General features: G+C 45.8%; 1 protein-coding gene across 1 annotated transcript in view; it reads right to left on the bottom strand.

Annotated features, from left to right (window-relative positions):
* arhgap10 (Rho GTPase activating protein 10) overlaps positions 1-20,652 on the bottom strand; it is a 47,183-nt gene that overhangs the window by 4,321 nt on the left and 22,210 nt on the right. The window contains exons 16-20 of the mRNA XM_062477569.1: positions 18,530-18,588; positions 16,793-16,898; positions 14,241-14,400; positions 7,991-8,129; positions 6,115-6,280 (exon numbers count right to left, since the gene is read on the bottom strand). Of these exons, the coding sequence (XP_062333553.1) occupies positions 6,115-6,280; positions 7,991-8,129; positions 14,241-14,400; positions 16,793-16,898; positions 18,530-18,588 (630 nt within the window). The remainder of the gene's footprint in view (positions 1-6,114; positions 6,281-7,990; positions 8,130-14,240; positions 14,401-16,792; positions 16,899-18,529; positions 18,589-20,652) is intronic.

The following is a 20,652-nucleotide window of genomic DNA, read 5'->3' as shown; positions in this document are numbered from 1 at the left end:
TGTAAAGTGTTACTTTATGCTTCGCTCTAGCTAGCACACATCAATATTCATGTTTCTACAACTGCTAGCACTTAAAGATGGCCAATATCAAGGTCAATCCATTTTGAGTCTCAAACCCAGATACATTTGGAGCTAGCGGGATAAAGTGGTGGTTGTGGGCCATACCCATCTGAAAAGTGGGACTGGTGTAAGGTGGACAAACTTCGTCATATGCTAGAAAAAAAAGGTAAGAGGAAGGGAGAGGAAGACAAGCAAAGAGAGAGACGTGCAAAAAAAAGAGGGGACGGAGGGAAAGAGAATGAGAGAGAAAAGAGAGAGAGAAAACAAGCAGTCTGCCCCGGTTTAAGTTGGAATAGAGCTGGGAAAGAAGCCACAAGCCTGAAGCTAGCACTTTCACACGCCGCCAATTAATATTCCTCCTCCACCCGAGTCTCACACAGGCGAGGCAGCAAGGGACACACAGGTTCTGCTCCCAGTTTACACAGTAGTTTCACAGTTCAAGTCCATGCCGACCCTACGTTGTCACAGTACCTGACTTCTGTATTGTAGTAGAATGACCCTATTATTGTTTGAAATGATGTCCGAACCAGACGACAACATGCTTGAGGTGACAGGCTTTCAAAGCTGTACTGTAGGAATCCCGAAGGTTTTGTGAACATGGAGCAAGTGTAAATGTGGCAATGCTTATAACTTTCGTCGGCTGCAACTAAACTATGAACGGCAAAAGGTTCTGACATATTTCAGATGATGGGCCTGAGATCTGAAAAGAAAGCCTAAACAGTTATATTCGGCATTAAGCACAATAGTGTTTGAGGAACCTTAGGAGCGTTTCTGATCCCCTAAAGCCCAACAACACAGAGTACAGGGCGTGTTTGAGAGGCTTTGGATCGACACCTGTCCCACTCCTGCACAGCTGCAAGGCCAAAGTTTTGACCGCTACCTTTCACATCAGCATGAATCACATGGAATAAAATGGAGGGAGCGATGGGAGAGAGAAAGAAAGAGAGAGATGAAGGAGGCAGAAATGAATACATTGAGAAAAAGAGATTGGAGACAGACGGAGAGACAGTAATTACAGAAAGACAGTCAAACAGAGAGAGGAGAAAACTCAAGTCACATGAATTAAACATTGACCAGGGTAAGCTGAAGCAGGATCATCCATAGCTGTGAAAGTGCAGAGCAGTCCAGATTTTACTAAGTGTTTTGTTTCACATTTCGGGGAAGGCAACAGTGTGCACTACAAACATAACTTGAAAGACATTTGAAGACAACTGAATTGAATTCACTACAGCTAAAAACCCACTATAATTGTACACTGGTAAAATGCTTTGTGCTTCCAAGATAAAACGTATGAACACTACTTTCTTCTTGTGCCATCAACTGATGGAAAACCAAAACCCCTTACCACTGGATGTTAACATCCATGGTATCCATGGTAACAGTATGAACGTAAAAAACATACCAGTATGAATTTGGCCTACGATATGGATTTTGACTATACCGTGCTAACTGCAGTAGAGCCTTTCAGAAATTTGATTTGTCACAGTCCCATTCACACCAGGCACGGCATAAAATTACCGTACGGAACTTTAACGCAAATATCGTCATCAATCTACGCAAACATAGCAATTTTACAGAAACGTAAATAAATGTTTTAAATACTGGGTGACCAAACAAACAAATCTAGAAAAAGTCAAGAAACCAGGGTTCTGTTGCTTCATTTCTACAGCCCTGCCCTGAAATGCACCCCCCATGTAATTTATGTTCTAACCTTTCACAACTTCCCCCAAAAATCTTAATAATTTTTCAACCTTTCAAAACATATTTTTGAAACCTTTATTAGAAAATATTATTTCAACCTTTCAAAACTTTTTCCAAAACTTTTTTTGATTTTTTTTTTTAAACCTTTCACAACGTCTTTTTCAAAACTTTAAACCTTTAAAGTATTTTTTTTTTTAGGTATTTCTGAATTATACCGTGATATACATTACCTACTATATTATATAGTATATGATTATGGTCATAGGATTTTTGCGTTCATTGTAAATGGACAGGGCTATTCATTTTGTTCTCGCCTCTGTGTCGACCGTTAGTAGCATCCTAGTGCGTCATCACGAGACAGACCCATTGACCTCTGCAGCTTCACAGCTGTGTGTGTGTGTGTGTGGTGTGTGTGTATGAGACAGTGTGGGACACAACACATCCAGGATCACCTCTAAAGCTGTAACGGGCCCTGCTGCTGATGGGTGTGTGTGTGTGTGTGTGTATGAGACAGTGTGGGACACAACACATCCAGGATCACCTCTAGAGCTGTAACGGGCCCTGCTGCTGATGGGTGTGTGTGTGTGTGTGTGTATGAGACAGTGTGGGACACAACACATCCAGGATCACCTCTAGAGCTGTAACGGGCCCTGCTGCTGATGTGTGTGTGTGTCTGGGTTTTTTTGGGGAGAGTGGACAGTAGCATAGAGCCTGAGCGTCCCTCTGTGCTCCGTGCACGCCCCGCGGCCCTCCGTACAGAACATAATGACCAAATTGCTCCTAGCCACCGCTCCCATAGAGACGCTAATAAAGGCAATTAGAGGAAGCAGCTGGGGAGGGGCCTGGGGAACAAAGGGGGAGAAAGATGGGGCTGGACGTTTGGGGGCGAACAGGCCAGTGAAAGATGCCGACCTCGCCGGGAAGGCGCACTGGCCGGGGATCAAAAGCAGAGTGGGGGAGGGGCGTTATAGTTGAAGGTGAAAACTGTATGGCGTTCCTTTCCCTCCGCCGTTCTCCATGTTGAAGGACTGGCCAGGTCCGTTCGGTCAGCGGGTGCGTGTCTGTGATTTATGGGTCCGCGGCTGCAACGTCGGCCACTGTGGCTCTTAGCTGCTCCACATCAGATTGGGAGGGGGCCTGCTACGCTGCAGTGCAGCAAATCCACTCATTAACCTGAGCGCCGGCACAACCGCTGTCTGACTGGGACACTGCCAAAAAAGCCTGTATTGTCTACCTGGCCCGCCGCCAGGGATGGGGGAGATTACAGGAGCACTCTGGCCACTCAGACAGGTAAACTCAAAGACACAGCACGAACGCAAAGCCAGGACTGGGAAAACAAACAAGTAGATACACACACTCAAACTCACTCACAGACAGGAAAATCTCCAATTTGTCATCTTCAAATCCAGTCTTTTAACAAGATCTAACGCTCTAGGCGGAAACGCGATTACATAGATGCATGCACACAACTGTCAAGTTGAAATTCACACATAAATGACTACAGGATAAACCGTTGGGAAAATATTCATTGAATATACCACGGTTGCCCTAGAAACCTGTCAAATGAAGCACAGGAAAAAATGGGTTTATCAAAAAATTGCATTCACGACACAGGCTTAGCCAAACCCGAGGAAATGGCTTGCCGCTTTTCTCACCAACCAAAATAGCATTAAGCTTTGAAGTGCACAACAGTTGTTTTCCATCCAGCAAATATTAGCCCCATATGTAAACATGATTACAGTACTGTACAAGCATCGTTTGTGTAGATGCACTGTACACGCAAAGCTATGTTTACGCCGTTTGCGGCAATGCCGTTGTTTCCCGCTCTATGCAGGGGTGCGATGCGAGTATACGCGTTGCTGTGTGCAAACGCTACATTGAGTGTATATGGGGAACACTTCGTAAATCCCACGTTTGGGTGTTTTTTGAGAGGGCTAACTCTTAGCACACATCAAGGTAAGCCAGCATGTATACGCTTAGGTTTAGGGCCGGACGATTAGGGCCAGGTCCCTACCAAGACCACTGAAATGTCCCCACCAATTTATTGGCTGCAGTGTTAGCATATAGGGTGATAGAAAATAGCATACAAGTTGATATAAACGTCTGTTTCCCATTAGGCCAGGAATTTCAGCCCATATCCAGAACAGGGTCATGCAGCCGGCTCTTGTCATGGAGGTTTACTGCTCTTTTGGAAACGGGGACAGAGAGACGTTGCCTTTTCCTATCTCTACCTATGGAGTAAGCGCGAGAGACTGCCAAGCTAAACCGCGAGCCTACACTCCATCTGGGTGGTCAGGAAATGAGTCCATCCATCCATCCATACTGATCCACAGCTGTCTGCCAAGAGAGGAGGAGGAAGAGGGAAGGAGACCATAACAGAGCCTCACTCACCAGCGCTACAGCGAGACCCGCACACCCGATTGGGAGAGAGTAGAAGAAATGAGGGGAGACACTGAAGGTGGCATGAACGGTATATCCCTCTGAGGAGGGGGGGGAGATTGAAGTACTGTGCGCTAGAGTCAGGCCGTGTTTTGAGTATGCTGACAGGCTGTGGAGTAATATTCAAGTTCCCAGATGAGCCAAACTTTCTTCAGGACAAATCTTTTCGCATTTTTTTTGCATATGTAAAGGAATTCAGGCACCTCTCCGACTCAAGTTTTCCCACAATCCTTTGCCAGATAGGTGCTGAGCGAACAGGTCCCTGCCTTGTCGCCCCTGCCAAGATTTATTGATGTACAAAGCCAGGGCGACACCCAGTGACATATGGCACAAGTCTTCATAAAGGACGGGGCCACAGACTATAAGGGTAAACAAGATGAATATCTCCCAATGTCAATACGATTTACACGGCCGACGCGCAGCCACCTGTCTCCCAAACAAATAAGGGCGAGATTTACGACCACCTCCTGGTTGCTCCTTCCGTCCTCCAAAGCCATGCCACAAAAGTGGGAAAAACAGATAGATGGAATGAGAGAGAGAGAGAGAGAGAGAGAGAGAGAGAGAGAGAGAGAGAGAGAAAGAGGGATGCCGTTATGTAACCCAGAGCTCCGTCTGTCTGCCACTGTGATTTAGAGCCAAGGCTCGACATGTAACTCTCTTCCACACGCTCACAGACACGCTCACAGACACGCTCACAGACACACTCACAGACACGCTCACGCACTCTGTTGCACTCTCACGCCACCGCACACGAGCGCAGGCACGAGGACGATTCACGTTTCCCTGAGCGCCGACTTGGCTAATTAAATTCTATTTTGCAGCCTTCTCTTTGGCCACTGTGCTGCAGCTAGGATACAGGGAGTGAAAGAGAGAGCGAAAGCGAGAGCCAGAGAAAAAAGTTTCCTTCAAGGTGATTCAGCAGACATGACACTGCAGAGAGCCCGACATCTGCAGCATAACCCAATATTATTACCACATGCATCAGCATTCAGGGAGAGCTGTGGACTGGAGACAACAACAAAAAAAAAGCCCAAGGACTGCACAGGCAGCTTGGAGGCTTATAGTACGTGGGTAGGAGAGAGAGAGAAAAAAAAATTGAGAGCCAGAGAGAGAGTGAGAGTGGGTGGGGAGAGAAATAGTGAGTGAGTGAGGGAGTGAGTGTATGTATGAATGAGCGAGCAAGTGAGCAAGTGAGTAGGTGAAGAGTGAGTGAGTGCATGCATGCATGAATGAGCGAGCGAGGAAGACAGAGCCAGACAGTGGGAGGGAGAGTGAGGGCAGCGTGCAAATCTCCCTCATAATAAAATAAGAGATGGAGGAGGATCTGTGCTAGACGGAGTTGACAGAGACAGAGTTTCAATTAGAGAGATACCGAGAGGCTCTAATAGAGCCTACAGCAGACAAATACCTTAGGTGACTAAATCTTATGGGAAAAAAAAAAAAAAACACTGCAGATCCTGCTACCTTTACTTTTAGACTGTCTGAGGAAGTTTCAAGTCAGACAACACGTGGGATGTAAGGGATTTGGAGAAACTTGTGGAACTGTGAAAAAGAAAAAGAAAAAGAAGAAACGAAAAACTTGACGTTTGAGTGAGCTGGAGTCAACTCCAGGGTTGAGTTAGAGGCCTTGTGTACGATTGATTTATCACATCTTGTGAGGCTGCAATGCTTCTGAGAAGGAGGCCATATTCAGAACAGGAGCCTTGTGTTCCCTAAGGACTTTCTGGGGGGACAATACAGTGTACAAAGTGTACAGAAGGGATTTCAAGTATGCACCACACCCAACCACATGGCAGACACTCCCCCCTAGCCTCTACGGCCGTTTGGAGCCATGGACGGTGTCCCACACGGATGAGAAAGGCTCGAGGCGAGGTGCCGAGGTGTGGGTTTGGAACGCGGGTGGAGGGAGCTCACCCTTGGCTGCTGCTGGAGCTGAGGGTGGTGCTCAGGGGGGTGTGGTCGGCCTTCTCCGGCGGCGTCTCCGAGGCCGACGCCGCGGACGACTGGGAAGACACCGACTCGTTGCTGCCCATGGACACCTCGTCTGGAGCCGAGTTGGGACAGCCACCGCTCTGCGACACTGAAGAGGGGGAAGGGAGAGAGACAGAGGGATGGTGACAGCTAGTCAAGTCATCTAATGAAAGAATGCTTTTCCACAGAACACTAGGCATAACATGCTCTCAAAATTGGAGCATTTTCAGAAAGTACACAATTACACAACTCTGAAGCCCCAAATAGCAGTTGTGGACGCAATTGCGAACATAAGAGACACCCCCCAGTTTAAAGGCGATTTGGTCGCTGTCAAGATTGTCATGTCGGGTGAAAATCAAGATTCTTGTTTTTGGCAAACTCATGTGGGTCGGAGGAGAACACACACACACACCGAAGTTTCTTGTTAGGACGAGGCAGTCCGCTTCTCCAACACTCCCACCACACACATCAAAGGCAGGCTTGGCAGTAAACGAGCCTCGGACTCTACTTAAAACTGTACTTAAAAGTGAATGCTGTCGCTGTCGGCCCCATAGGGGGTCAAACTCCACCCAGGAGGGTGGGGATCCACAGGGGATCCAGTGGGGTCAGATCACAGAGTTTAGGACGTCCACCTCTTCACTCACACAGGTACATCAGCATATAAAGCCAAATGGACAGAGCAGCATTTGTCAGCTGGATGTATCATCTGAAAGAGAGAACCCTCCCTCTTATTAAAGGTATTGAGCATTGTTACCTCAGTACTTCTACTACCAAACGCATAGCGAAAATAAAACACAAAAACTTGAACTTGAAAATGGCCATTTAACGAAACGACATCTGGTTCATAAACTAGACCAGACCGGCGCTAGTAAATGAAACACTAGAAACTTCATTTTTGATTGCACTGAAACAAATCAAAACTGTATCAAAAGGATAGTTTCCATTGTCCTGCAGAAAAAGGCAACATTACATTTATAGTGTGCCCAATCCATTTGGTCAGGTTCTGTTGGTGTTGGCAAAGATTGAAGAATCAACGTAAAACATGCAACTCGATATGCAAGAATCTGCACCAGGAAAGTAGGATGTTTCTGGCACGCCAAAGACAGTGTCCTCAGAAACAGAACACATATTGGAAAGCTTCCTTATGCAAATGTATTAATACACTTCCCTTTCAAATGGCCCACTCATAGTACGTGTCCATATCTTGGGGGATATTGGCTCACACAAAGATGCACATGGACACAACACACACATTCAAATATATTTCAAAAATAAATGTACACACTAACACCAAACACAGAATCTCGTTTTAGCCCTCCACACACAGAAGCAACTCACTTTCAATCCATTATCCGTAGCCCAGACAGAAGTCAAAAAGGTAAAAAAAAAAAAAAGGGATTACTCATTTCATCCCAGACATTAAAACACACCATGCTCAGATCTGGAGCGACAGAGCGGTAGGAGGAGGGAGAGTGCTGCAGTCTGGGAAGCAGATTCACTCTCCTCTGGTGCTGTTGAGGGGACCAGGTCTGAAGTTGAGCTGTACTATACTGTCCTGTCCTACAACCAAAGCTGTTTACTTTTTCTTTAAGATGTAAAAGTTGGATAAGGGCAACTAGAGTGGAAAGTCGAACTACAGTACCACGTCTCAAGCCATCCTCAGAAATGTGAACAAATTATCATAATATTCAAACCTTTGAACAAAATCTACTCACTACATACAGTATAACGTCACTGGAGTCATGAAGGCAGAGTTCACAAGACCATCAAACCTGCTAGACCTAAACCTAAGTCTTGGTCCTTAATGCTGGTTTCTTACCGGTCTGGATGTCCAGGGACTGAGGGTTGTAGACAGCCAGGGGTCTGTTCTGGCGACCCAGCTTCTTGGACTGCCTGGTGGGGGCAGAGAAGGCTGAGGTGCATGGGGACTGGGACACATCCGGTACATCCCCGAAGATCTGCAACCGCCATGTGTCCGTCAGAAAGAGAAAGTCAGCTCAATTTTTAAGTCTTACAACATGACACATCGGATGATTCTCAACAAACTGCAGGCATTTATAGTCAGTCAGTTATAGTCTGCAGGCATAGTTATAGTCTCGTCAGTCCCCCTAACAGGGGGACTGACGAGACTATAGATTATAGATCTATCTACAGCAGACTTGTCTCTCTTAACCGCTGGTTGGCTCGCTTCTGTTCAAAACAGGGTTTTGGATTTGTAGATAATTGGTCTTGTTTCTGGGCCAAACCTGGCTTGTTGAAAAGTGACGGGCTCCATCCGAGCTGGAGAGGTGCTTTTCTATTGTCTAGGAATATTGAAGCTATTTTAGAGCAGGCCTGACACTCACTAGAACAAGCCGGGCCTCAGTCTCTTAGAGAGTCTGATAGGTATGTTGTGAGCTGTTGGGGGCCCGATAGCCTAGCTTGTAGTGTAGTCAGTGAGGTTGCTGATGTCGTTTCTCCCATTGAGACGGTGTCGGTCCCCCGCCCTTTCTCTAAATTTCGGCCTTCAAGTATTAGGAATTATACCAATTTAATATGTATTCAGCCTTGCTCCCCCGTTGCTCTTCCTACTAAGTTTTCTGATGACAGTGCCGCCCTCTCTGAAGTATTATCTACGTCTAAATCTGCCAAAAACCCATACTGGAATGTTGGGCTCCTAAACATCAGATCTCTATCCACAAAGGCCATTTTGATTAATGATCTAATGTCTGAATACAGCCTGGACTTGATTGGACTCACCGAAACCTGGTTAAAACCTGATGAATATTCCCCCCTGAATGAAGCATCGCCTCCGGATTTTGCGTACTCACACATCCCTCGTGTATCAAAGAAAGGTGGTGGTGTTGCTATGATATATAAAGCTAGCTTCAACCTCAGCCTAAAATCTGTAAATACCTTTAAATCATTTGAAATAATTTGCATGAAACCACCAACTATTTTAAAAAGGAATAATGCTACTACTCCTGGCCCCCCTCCCTCATTTTGTATAGTTACTCTATACCGGCCCCCCGGCCCGTATTCCCTCTTCCTGGAGGAATTTGCAGATTTTAGTGCTGATCTTGTGACATATACTGATAACGTCTTGATTATGGGTGATTTTAACATTCATGTGGATGACCCAAAAGATCCTTTAAGTAAGGCCTTTACTGCTCTAATGTATTCCACAGGTCTCACTCAGGTGGTTTACAAACCTACCCATCTTCACTCGCATACATTAGATTTAGTTCTCACGCGGGGAATCAAGATTAGTGACGTCATTGTCCACCCCCACAATCCTATATTATCAGACCATTGTCTGGTCACCTTCAAAATGGACCTCTGCCAGAGCCTTGGAGGCACTAAGAATATTTCTACTAGCCGCTGCATAACCCCAAACACAGCTCTGGAACTGGCTAATATTCTACCCGCTGCACTAGAAGTCCTTGACGTCCCAAATAAATCATTAAATACTAAAACGAGGGATCTGAATTTGGTTCTTCAGCTATCCCTAGACTCTGTTGCCCCTCTCAAACCAAGGAAAAGAAAGGACAAGAAACTGGCTCCATGGTATTCAGAGGAAACCCGCACTCTTAAGAGGTTCACTAGAAAACTAGAACATAAGTGGCGTACCACTAAATTGGAGGTTTTCCGCCTGGCCTGGAAGGACAGCCTAATGGAGTACAAGCAAGTCCTCATTAGGTCCAGATCAGATTATTTCTCTAGGTTGATTAGTAAGAACAAACACAACACTAAGTTCCTATTTGACACTGTTGCAAATCTCACTAAGAAAAGTAGACTCTGTGTTAGTTCAGATTTCTCTCCCAATGATTTCTTAGATTTCTTTGACCAAAAAATTTATGCAATAAGGGACAAACTACAGACTAGTCCTGGAGGAGTGGCCATCAACACTGAACTTTCCCCTATACCAAGCATGCGGCATGTTGAGGCTCTCACTCACTTTAACACTATTTCTATGGAAGCGTTCATCGAGCTGATAGACTCCTCGAAACCCACTAGCTGCCTTCTCGATCCTCTCCCTGCCAAACTCTGTAGGGAACTTCTCCCTATTATTGGACCACCCATGCTTAGTATTATTAATGAATCTATTGTAATTGGCCAAGTCCCCAACGATTTCAAACAAGCTATTATTAAGCCCCTTCTTAAAAAAACAAACCTGGATCCAGGTTGTCTTAGCAACTACAGGCCAATTTCAAATTTGCCATTTATCTCCAAAATTTTAGAGAAGGCTGTGGCACAACAGCTCACTGAGCACCTCTCCTCAAATCAGCTTTATGAACCTCTCCAGTCTGGATTTCGTCTCCACCACAGCACTGAAACTGCATTAGCCAAGGTAGTCAATGATCTACTGTTAGCCTCTGACGCGGTTTCTTTCTCTGTCCTGGTTCTTCTAGACCTAAGTGCAGCTTTTGACACGGTGGATCATGAGATTCTCTTGGAACGTATGGAGAACTATGTTGGGATTTCTGGTACATCACTTCAGTGGTTTAGATCGTATCTATCCGATAGATCACAATATGTCCACTATGATGGCTGCTCATCCAGGAGCTCCACTGTAAAATACGGAGTACCACAGGGTTCAGTTCTAGGCCCTCTGTTATTTTCTCTCTATATGCTGCCTTTAGGAAACCTAATTAGAAGCTCTGGGGTAAATTTTCACTGTTATGCAGATGATACTCAGCTATATATGTCTATAAAGTCTGGAGAATTTCCACATGCTATGGAAAAATGTGTTTCTAGGTTGAGAGCTTGGATGACTGCAAATTTCCTTCTTCTAAATTCGGATAAAACCGAGGTTCAAATTTTCGGTCCTAAAAAATATAGAAATAATTTTTCCAATCTGACCTTAGACCTAGACGGCGTCAAAGTCTCTCAAAGCCAGCTAGTAAAAAATTTAGGAGTCACAATGGACCCAGACCTTTCGTTTGAGTACCATATTAAGCAAATTACTAGAACTGCATTTTTCCATCTACGTAATATTGCCAAAATACGAAAATTTCTCTCAAAGGATGATGCCGAAAAACTAATACATGCATTTGTTAAGTCCCGATTGGACTATTGCAATGTGTTGTTCTCTGGCCTCCCAATTACCCACCTAAAAAATTTACAGCGGGTGCAAAATGCTGCTGCTAGACTATTGACCAGAACAAGAAAGTTTGATCACATAACATCTACTCTTGTCTCTCTACACTGGCTCCCTATCCAAGCCAGAGCTGACTTCAAAGTTCTACTACTAACCTACAAATCTCTGCATGGATTGGCACCACTGTACCTCTCCGGTCTCCTTGCACCCTATTGCCCCGCAAGGACACTTAGATCTCAAGATGCCGGCTATCTGGTGGTTCCCAAAATTAAGAAAAAAACAGCTGGAGGTAGGGCGTTCTCATATAGAGCGCCTCTTCTCTGGAATAAACTACCCGTCTCAATTAGGGAGTCTGATACTGTTTCGACGTTTAAAATTAGGTTAAAAACGTTATTGTTTAGTCAATTCTACGACTGTTAAAGGTAAGTATGTTACTAGTTGGAGGCAACGGGGGACGGGTTGTTTCCATCCTTATTCTTTAAGTATAACTTATTTCTCTTCCCCTGGAACAGATTTCATGTTCCAAATGAGGGGGGCTGTCACTGTCTTGGTGTGTGGGGTTGCATCAAATTCCCCTTTTTTGCTCTGTTAAATTGCTGCACCAGTCCACACTTGACCGGTGGGGATCTCATTCTATTATGACTGTAACTGTTAGCTGCTCCTGGCATTCTCTAATCCCTGCTCTCCTCTCTCTGTCCCCCCCCCCCCACACACACATCCCTTGTGGTGTGGGGGGTTTGAGTTGTCAGCACCTGCCTGGTCGTCGGTCAGCCAACGCTGGACCTGGTCGCAAGTCTCCCGGTCCTGTCCTACATCTATAAAGTTGAATAATGGATTTTGGTGTTTTAAAAACCCATCGACACTGTATGACTATGTTTAGCCTGTGTTCTGCTCCTCTCTCCCACCAACCGTCTCTGGAGGAGGGGATCCCTCTCTGAATTGCTCCTCCCAAGGTTTCTTCCATTTTTTTTTCTCCTGTTGAGAGTTTTTTGGGAGTTTTTCCTTGTCTTCCTTGAGGGTTTAGGTTGATTGAGGGGCAGTTCTATGGGCATATGTGAAGCCCTCTGTGACATGCTTGCGTGTAAAAAGGGCTATACAAATAAATTTGATTTGATTTGATTTATAAAGTACCGCAGGTCATTTTAAAGACATCAAAAGGGGATTTGATCCAGGTGCCTAGTGTATGTATGCGTGCAGTGTTCCAGAGACTAACACACCCCAAACACAGGAGGAGTGGCGATCTGCCGCGTCCCCACTCGACCTCATGGAGAGAGCGGGAGTTTTCCAGTTCACAGGCTTGTGGTCGCGGCGGGAGAGCAAAGGGCAGCCAGGGCCAGCCCACAGAACCCGCAGAGCCACGCTCCCATCAGGGCTTCCGCAAAACGCCTCATCAAAGGATCTTTTATCCCCAGATACACTCAACCCCCCCCCCCCCCCCCCCCGACCCTCTAAAAGAAATTAGGGATGTTGGTCCGGTCTGGAGCTATAAGGCTGTGGGAGCAGCCAGACGTGTCTCTGGGCGGTTGACCCACTCTTGGTGGACCGCGGGGGTAAGATAAACAGGGTTTGGTGGAGGGCTGCCAGGGAGGAGGGCTTGTTTACACGGAGCCCGGTGTTTACATTGAAACTTCAGATGTGGAGTTGAAAGAGAATGGGAGTCTGCCTAGGAGAGCGAGGGAGAAAGTCTCAGCAGACGAGAGGAGGATCACAGGAGGTAGAGGAGGGGGGGGCGGGCAGGTGGGGAGATAGTGAGAGAAGAAGAGTGAGAAAAAGGGAAGAGAGAGAGAATCAGAGAGAAATATTTTATGAGTAAATGAAGGGAATATCCAAGTTGTAAACTATATTGAGAAAGAGTAAAAAATAAATAATAATAAAAATAAATAAAAAGTGTAGAGTAAAGGCGAATATACTGTGGCTTGTAGGAATTGAAGGGTGATATCTATTACATCAGAGAATCTAGCAAAGAGCTTGCTGTTTTCTATCTTTCTCGCTTCGTTCTTCCCTCTGACTTCCTACCTAGACGGAGGGATGAAAATACAAAAGACTGCTGGTAGCATCTGGGGGCATCGACAGTCAACAGGTGTGTGTGTGTGTGTGTGTGTGTGTGTGTGAGAGAGTGAGTGAGTGAGTGAGTGAGTGAGTGAGTGAGTGAGTGAGTGAGAGAGAGAGAGAGAGAGAGAGAGAGAGAGAGAGAGAGAGAGAGAGAGAGAGAGAGAGAGAGAGAGAGAGAGAGAGAGAGAGAGAGAGAGAGAGAGAGGAGAGAGGACTGTGCTAATTTTTTAGGCTACGCCAGTTCCACTCCACGGTTGAGTCGCCCATCTCTTCAATTTGTCTCAAAAGTTCTCCATTCTAAAATCGTCCCTGTATTGCACCAAGTGCTGCTTATGGTATGATTAACACTGAACTGGACCTTTTTAGAATTCTGACACAGTCTGGATGGAGTCGACCTCTCCGTTCTGTACTTTCTGTTCATCCGTCTCATTGGCTGATGGCCAGAAGCCGAGACGTAAAACTCTCCACAGTAGTTAGCCTCCAGATTAGAATGTAATCTGGACTTCTTCTCCTGGAACTCAAGAGAATCAGCTCCTCGTGAGGATTGACAAAGATTAATGTCAGACTGTGGAGTCTCTGCTCCCACAGGGTTAAAACAGGAAGCTTGGCTTTGATGTAAACTACGAGGCACAGGGGCTGTAGCCTTGCAGATATACTCCAAGAATAGCACGACACAAAGGTGAACGCTGTATATCAAAAAATTCCCCTTAGTGCTGTTTTGAAACACACAAAGAGCTCCCCCTACAGGTCATGGGATCCGACGCTAGGATGCCTCCCCAGGCAAAAACTGGAGGGGTAGCGATAATAAATAAATAATTATCTGTGAAAATGCAAAAACCAAAAAGTGGCCCAGTACCAATTCTCAGTGTACCCAAATTCTGCAGCTACAACTTTTTGGAGATTCTGCATTTTTGGGGGGCACGTAGTCTCAGTTCACCTTCTCGTTCTGCTCCATCAGGATCTCCACGACGATGTTCTGGAACTTGAGGTCCATGATGGCCGCCACTGTCTCCTCCTGGGGCCTCATGAGGGTGGGGCCAAACACCACACCCAGGTTAGCCACCGTCATGAGGTTCTGCTTGCTGTGACTCGCCACGCTGTGGAAGACACAGACGCATAGTAAACCACTGGTCACACACTCGGGTCACGCACGCACACACACACACGTTGTCTGAAAGGTAGCAACATCATCAGATCAGGACCTTGGCACTCATGATTGTCCGCTGGGTGAAAGTGACCTGCCTGACAGCTTGTCTTTATGCTGACGTCCACCTTTCCAACAAGCTGGAGCACAGTTTCATGACCCTATTCAGTGCCGATCTTTCCAAATGCCTGGAAGTCTGCAGTCTGGCCTCGAACACAAACCAGAGTCCAGTAGGAGTGGCACCTCTAATCACCACTCCGGAGTCAAAACTATCGGGAGCAAAACTATCAAAGGAATCACAGTCACTGGAGTCTAAATCTTTCTTTCATGGGGAGGAGATATTTTGCTTAACAGTGGGAGGACGAGAGAGATTTGAGTTAAGGTCCCCACCACCACAGAGTTCAAATCTTCCAATTTATGATGAAATCCCTGGATTTATGGTTGATGAAAGGAGCCATATGGACGGTATCCAGTAATACTTCGTGGGTAAATAGAAATGTAATTCCTTGGACAAGACGGAAACCATGCTAGAAATGTGCTCAGGTGCCTACCAAAAGTTGTGCATAACAACTAGTATTCGACAATCCAATGATTGACTTATTTTAGATTTACATATTAATGCTAATGCATACAACTCTGAAATGAAGACTTTATTTGAAATAAGTCATTCAGACAGATGGGCAGATTTCCAACCCAAGATTGTGCAGATACTCAGTGAGCATGCTCCTTAAGCAGAAAATACTTGAAAGCTTCAAAGGATGCCTTTGAAGACAAAAGCCAATGACAACTCACATTTATCACATCTTCGCAACCATTTCAGATAACTGTGTCAATTTTGCTTTGCCTCTCTCCCTGCAAGACAGGGACGCACGCACGCACGCACGTCTCTCCAATCTGGAGAATTTCACGCCGGATAATCCAAATTCAATTTCAATGGCTCTGCCGTTTTGCCTCAGCCCACTCCTGCCGCAGGTCTCTATGAAATAAGATCCCCCAGACTCTGCCAGCCTGAGGGAAGGAGGGAGTGGAGGGTGCATCAGGGGGGTGAGGGGATTATGTACTTACCTTCAATTTGCTCCCGTTTAGTTTAGCCAAACGCTCGCCAAGGTAAAACCCTGTAATGTTAGCTAACATTTTTATTTTATTTTTAATCTCTTATTTTAATCACAGAATAATGGAGCTGCAAAACAGTGGCCCATTTGGGGGGGGGGGGGGGGGCGCTAGCATGCCCAGCTGTTTAAACTGACCCTTCTCGTGGGTCTCCTCAAATGGAGTACAATCTAATCCTACGACTGATTATTCTATTGATGTGTGTATTAAGAGAAGGGGGGTTGATAATATAAAGCGATGGTGGAAGTCTGTGTTGGCTCTGAGCACTGGAGAGCCGGAGAGATGGATGGAGGGAAAGAGAGACAGCAGGGGAAGAGGAGTGCCGAGAGTGGGAGTGAAAGGGAGAGAAAGAAAAGGCGTGAGAGGAGTGAGAACGAGGAGACAGACAGGATGGGGGAGGAGGAGAGAGATGGAAGAGAGAGTTTGAAAGTGAAAAAAAGTACAGAGATAAAAAGTATTTATTGGGCAGTCTAAACTGAGGTAGCCTACCCACCCGTTACACCGACACAATTAATTAATTTCAGACCAAATAAACATCACAAAATCATCAAAAGAAAATCACAAATCAAGCAAATTAACCATCACCAACCCTAAATCCTCTGACAACCTAGCGGTCTTAACCACCTACAGTGCCCCCTGATACACTTTGACAAATGTCACATAGCCTTCCTTTTCACTTGACCCAGAGCACAGAGCTGAAGCACCCTAAATAATGGGACGGAGTAGTCTGGCTTCCAGAGAAAGAAACAAAGATACAAAGAGACAAGAGACAACTACCGAGAGACAGAGGGAAAGAGAGACAGAGTGAGACAGAGAGTGAGAGAGAGACAAAGACAGAGAGTGAGAGAGAGACAAAGGCATAGAGTGAGAGAGAGACAAAGACAGAGAGTGAGAGAGAAAAGGCATAGAGTGAGAGAGACACAGACAAAGACAGAGTGAGAGACAGAGACAAAGACAGAGTGAGAGAGAGAGAGACAAAGACAGAGAGTGAGAGAGAGAAAAGGCAGAGAGAGACAGAGACATATACAGAGAGTGAGAGAGAGAGTGTGTGAGAGAAACAAAGAAAGAGTGTGAGAGAGAGACAGAGAGTGTGAGAGACAGCGACAGACAGTGAGAGAGAGACAAAGACAGAGAGTGAGAGAGAGACAGCAACAGACAGTGAGAGAGAGACAAAGACAGACAGGCAGAGAGACAGACATCGAGAGCCAGAGAGAGAGATGTTCATCGTGACTTACGTAGCCAGATGCTTCATGAGCAGGCCTAGGACCAGCCGGTTCCTCTCCGGCAGCTTGTGGACCAGATAGTGGATGGCTTGGACACGGCACTCGGGACTTCCGCCCTCTAGTTGCCAAACAAAAGAAAAAAACATGGTCAGCCCTGGTTTTATCTTCTCAATGGCATCAATGGATGAACCCAAAAATGATTTTTTATTTTGTGTTAATTGAAGTGAACAGTAATTTACACAATTTGCTGTACATGGTTTCAGTGGTGGTCTATAATCTTTGCCTTAAAAGGGATGGTGATAAGCAGATGATCACAATAGAGGCGGGTGGGGGGGAGATGGATTCATAAAGATCCATGAATGGATCGTTGTCGGCCCCCGCCACGGTACTGTGTTTAGGCTACAACAACACAGCTGTTTCGTCATGGAGTTCAACAACGCATTTGGGCTGCAACATGTGATGCCGATGAATGAGACGCACGCTGATATAGGCGACTTGTCACATGGTAGAGGGGGGCTAAGCAGCCATGAGAATAGGAGTTGTGTTCCTCCCCCCCTCCGCCTCCCCCCATCGAGATCATCCCTCAAACATGCCCTCACAAATATGGGCATCTGACTGCCACCCGCCCACGCACCCAAAGTAATGTTATCGCATCATGTACACACATGCAGTGTTCACACACCCCAGTATGGATATGTCTGTTACAAGGATCGGAAAAACAGAAAAAGCCTCTTAAGGATGCTGTCACCCGTCAGAGAATTTTTAGGCCTATTGCTAATCCATTTTTTCCCCCTGTGTGTTAGAAGGACATTGCAACAAGCTGATAAAATGTTCATCCCTGATCCAATTATGACACTTGTTACATGGAGATTCACATGAAGAGCGCCATTCAAGACGTGTCACATTGGAAAGACGTTCGGCGGACCGAAAAACTGCACTCGGCGTTGGCCCTTGGAGGACAGAAGTGTAACATTCAGTCTCAGTTGCCATTTTGTGTACCTGGTGATACGGATGCCTTGTAATAGCAGGGGTAGCTTTGATGGACGTGGATGGCAGACATGTTTGTGTGTGTGTGTGTGAGAGAGCACAATATATATATATAAATAAGAGAGTGAGAGAGAGCGATAGAGAGAGAACAGAAATCGCAGCCCAAGTCAAGTAAAAGGTTTAGTGGGTCCTACTTAAAGGTGGAGAACCCATTAGTTCAGTGCAGATATATTTACAGAGCTCCTAAAGGAGCAGGCGATGACTGGAGGACTAGTACATACATGAACACACACACACAAACACACATCCAGGAAATGTTCAGACAACTTTGCGCTGCATGATCCAGGATGTAGAATTAAATCAGATGTTTGTGAAAGAATAGCTCCAGTACCTCCTTTAGTGAATGGATGTTAAATAACAACCTGCATATCCACTCGGCAATCGTTTACATTGAACATTTACATTGAGATCCAGCCCATCTTGTTTGGACCGTGCCAGATGCTTCACTTTATAATCCTGTCAAATGGCATCTGTTCCCATAAAAAGACAAGATGGAAAGGATAACTCATAGCCAATTTACTGTAGAGTATTAACACGTACTTAGATGCCAAAATTAGACTTCCTTGCAGATGCAAACGGCTCGATACCCAAGAACCAGAACTGTGACATCATTTGATTCTGTCCCACTGTGTCCACAAGGTTCTGTTTGAGACACAGCTGAGACAGGGAAGGTGTACCATGTTTTAGGACGGGGAAACTTACTTGCAGGGTTTATAAACTCTTTGTACAGTCCATAGGTCATCAAAGGCTCGGAAAGGCTCCTGGAGGAAGAGAAAGAGAGGCAGAGAGAGAGGGGGAGGGGTGAGAAAGAGAGAGTATGTTTAGGTGTGTGTGTGTGTGTGTGTGTGTGTGTGTGGAGGTGGAGGGGACAGAAATAGATGCTGCACTGTTTTATAGGGTCTGCACACAACAATGATTAATGTGGCTGGGCCGGGGGATGGAATTAGATGGCGGGCGGGTGAGATAACCAAGTTCATATGAAGGTACTTTCACACTGCAGCTGGACACGGGCCAAGGGTGCTTAGCTTCAGAGGAACCTGGAGAAGAGACTGACCCTGCGACTGCAGCGGGCCGGAGAGGGAGGGAGTGGGGGGGTAGACAAAAAAATAAAGTGGAAGAGGCATAGGGGGAAAGATCGAGGTGGATATAGAGGGAACGAAAGGGTGTGAGAGTGGTCGAGGAGGGAAAGACAAAGGGAGGGAGGTGGGGGGGTGGATAGGGAGGGAGATAGAGACATAAGTGAAGGAGGGAGAGAGAGAAGCAATAGGGGAAGAGACAGGTGTGGAAAAAGGAGCTGCAAGGAGGAATCCATACAATCCCAGACAAGAGGTCCTTCTCTGGAGGGGTAGTCACCGCACAGTCTCAGTGTTAACAGCTTGTAGTCAAGTGGCAGTAAATGGTTTCTGACAGCGTCAACGCGTTCACACAGGCTACACTGTATTCCCACAAGCCACATTAAACTTTGAAATGTGAGAAAATGCTTTCTATGAGTTTCCCCTCCTAAACTAAACGGATGTTGTATATGTATCAGATAATCTTAATCAAGTATTTTTCTAAATATGGTTCAACATTTACAAAAAATGCCCCAAGATCTGAAAGAGCAGAAGCACTGGAATTGGACTGGGCTAGGACAGTCATCTCACTGCAGGGCCACAAAACGGAAAATAACGGCACACAGGTAACGGATCCTCTGAACCCGTCCTCTGACCACATCAAACAGTGTATCGCGAGAGGTCACATCTACGTCGGGCCAGTCACAACACACCTCTGACTCCTCCTTGTGCCCCGACAGACCAATCACAGCTCGCCCTGACTGATACCAGGCCAGTTCCCAGGCTTCCGAGTCCTCTTTGACCACAGAGCTTTTGTTGTTCCTTTTTTTATGTCAATTTATTGTTGTTCGATTAGCGAGTGGAAAAACACTGGGGGGAAAATAGACTTGGCTAGGAGTTTGTACCCAACACCCCATGTTTCCTTTTGTAATCTCCAAGTTTTGTAATTTCATTACATACAGTATACAGAACACAGAGTACCAGAAGCACACTAATGAGCTGATCGGACAGTTCAGAATGAAAAACCACAGGGTCAAAGATTTACACTCCCCCCCCCTCCCCATTGACCAATTTAGTATAACGAGGCAGACCATCTTTTTCTGTGTAATGAGATACAGTATGTAAGTTAGTGTCATTTGAATAATGGAATAATGGAAAATGCAGGGAGTCAAAGTTTAGGATTTGATAAACAGAAGGTTGCCTCAAGGATTGGTCGATGTGTTTGGAAATAGCCTATATCTGGTAAGGAATACAAATCTAAAAACATCCCCAAAAAATCTCCTCAAATGCGAAGCACTTTTTGTCGACTATGGTAGTTAAAAGTAAAAAAAAAAATCCAAGTCTTTCCTTATTGGATTCCTTTAGAACACAACGCATCCGATCGGTTAACACAAATTAGCACAACACGCCATCGCACTAAAGTCTTGAATCTAATTCCAGGAATTCGCCCCCTCTCTAGTACCTAGGCTAGAACAGCTGCAGAACTTCCTATTGTTCGTTTTCAGTGTTTATGCTTCATCGTTTCAACCCAGAGGGACGACCGGCAGGCGAGAAGTTACGCATCCAAGCTGTCAATCTGTGGATGTACAGTAGCTATTGTGTGCTCGTTCCTGGAGGAAGCGAGATGGAGAGAAGGAGAAGGAAGAGGGCCCCACATACACTGGGGACATTTCAGGTCATCGATGAATTTCCAAGAAAACATAGCACCACTGAATAATGAAGTCGGTTGGCTGATAAACTGGATTGATTATGTTTCGGAGGGTAGAAGCCTGG

This window comes from Osmerus eperlanus, chromosome 14 (assembly GCF_963692335.1).
Source record: "Osmerus eperlanus chromosome 14, fOsmEpe2.1, whole genome shotgun sequence".
NCBI lineage: Eukaryota > Metazoa > Chordata > Actinopteri > Osmeriformes > Osmeridae > Osmerus > Osmerus eperlanus.
Note: the sequence above shows the minus strand (reverse complement) of the source record. Positions and strands in the feature narration are given on the sequence as shown.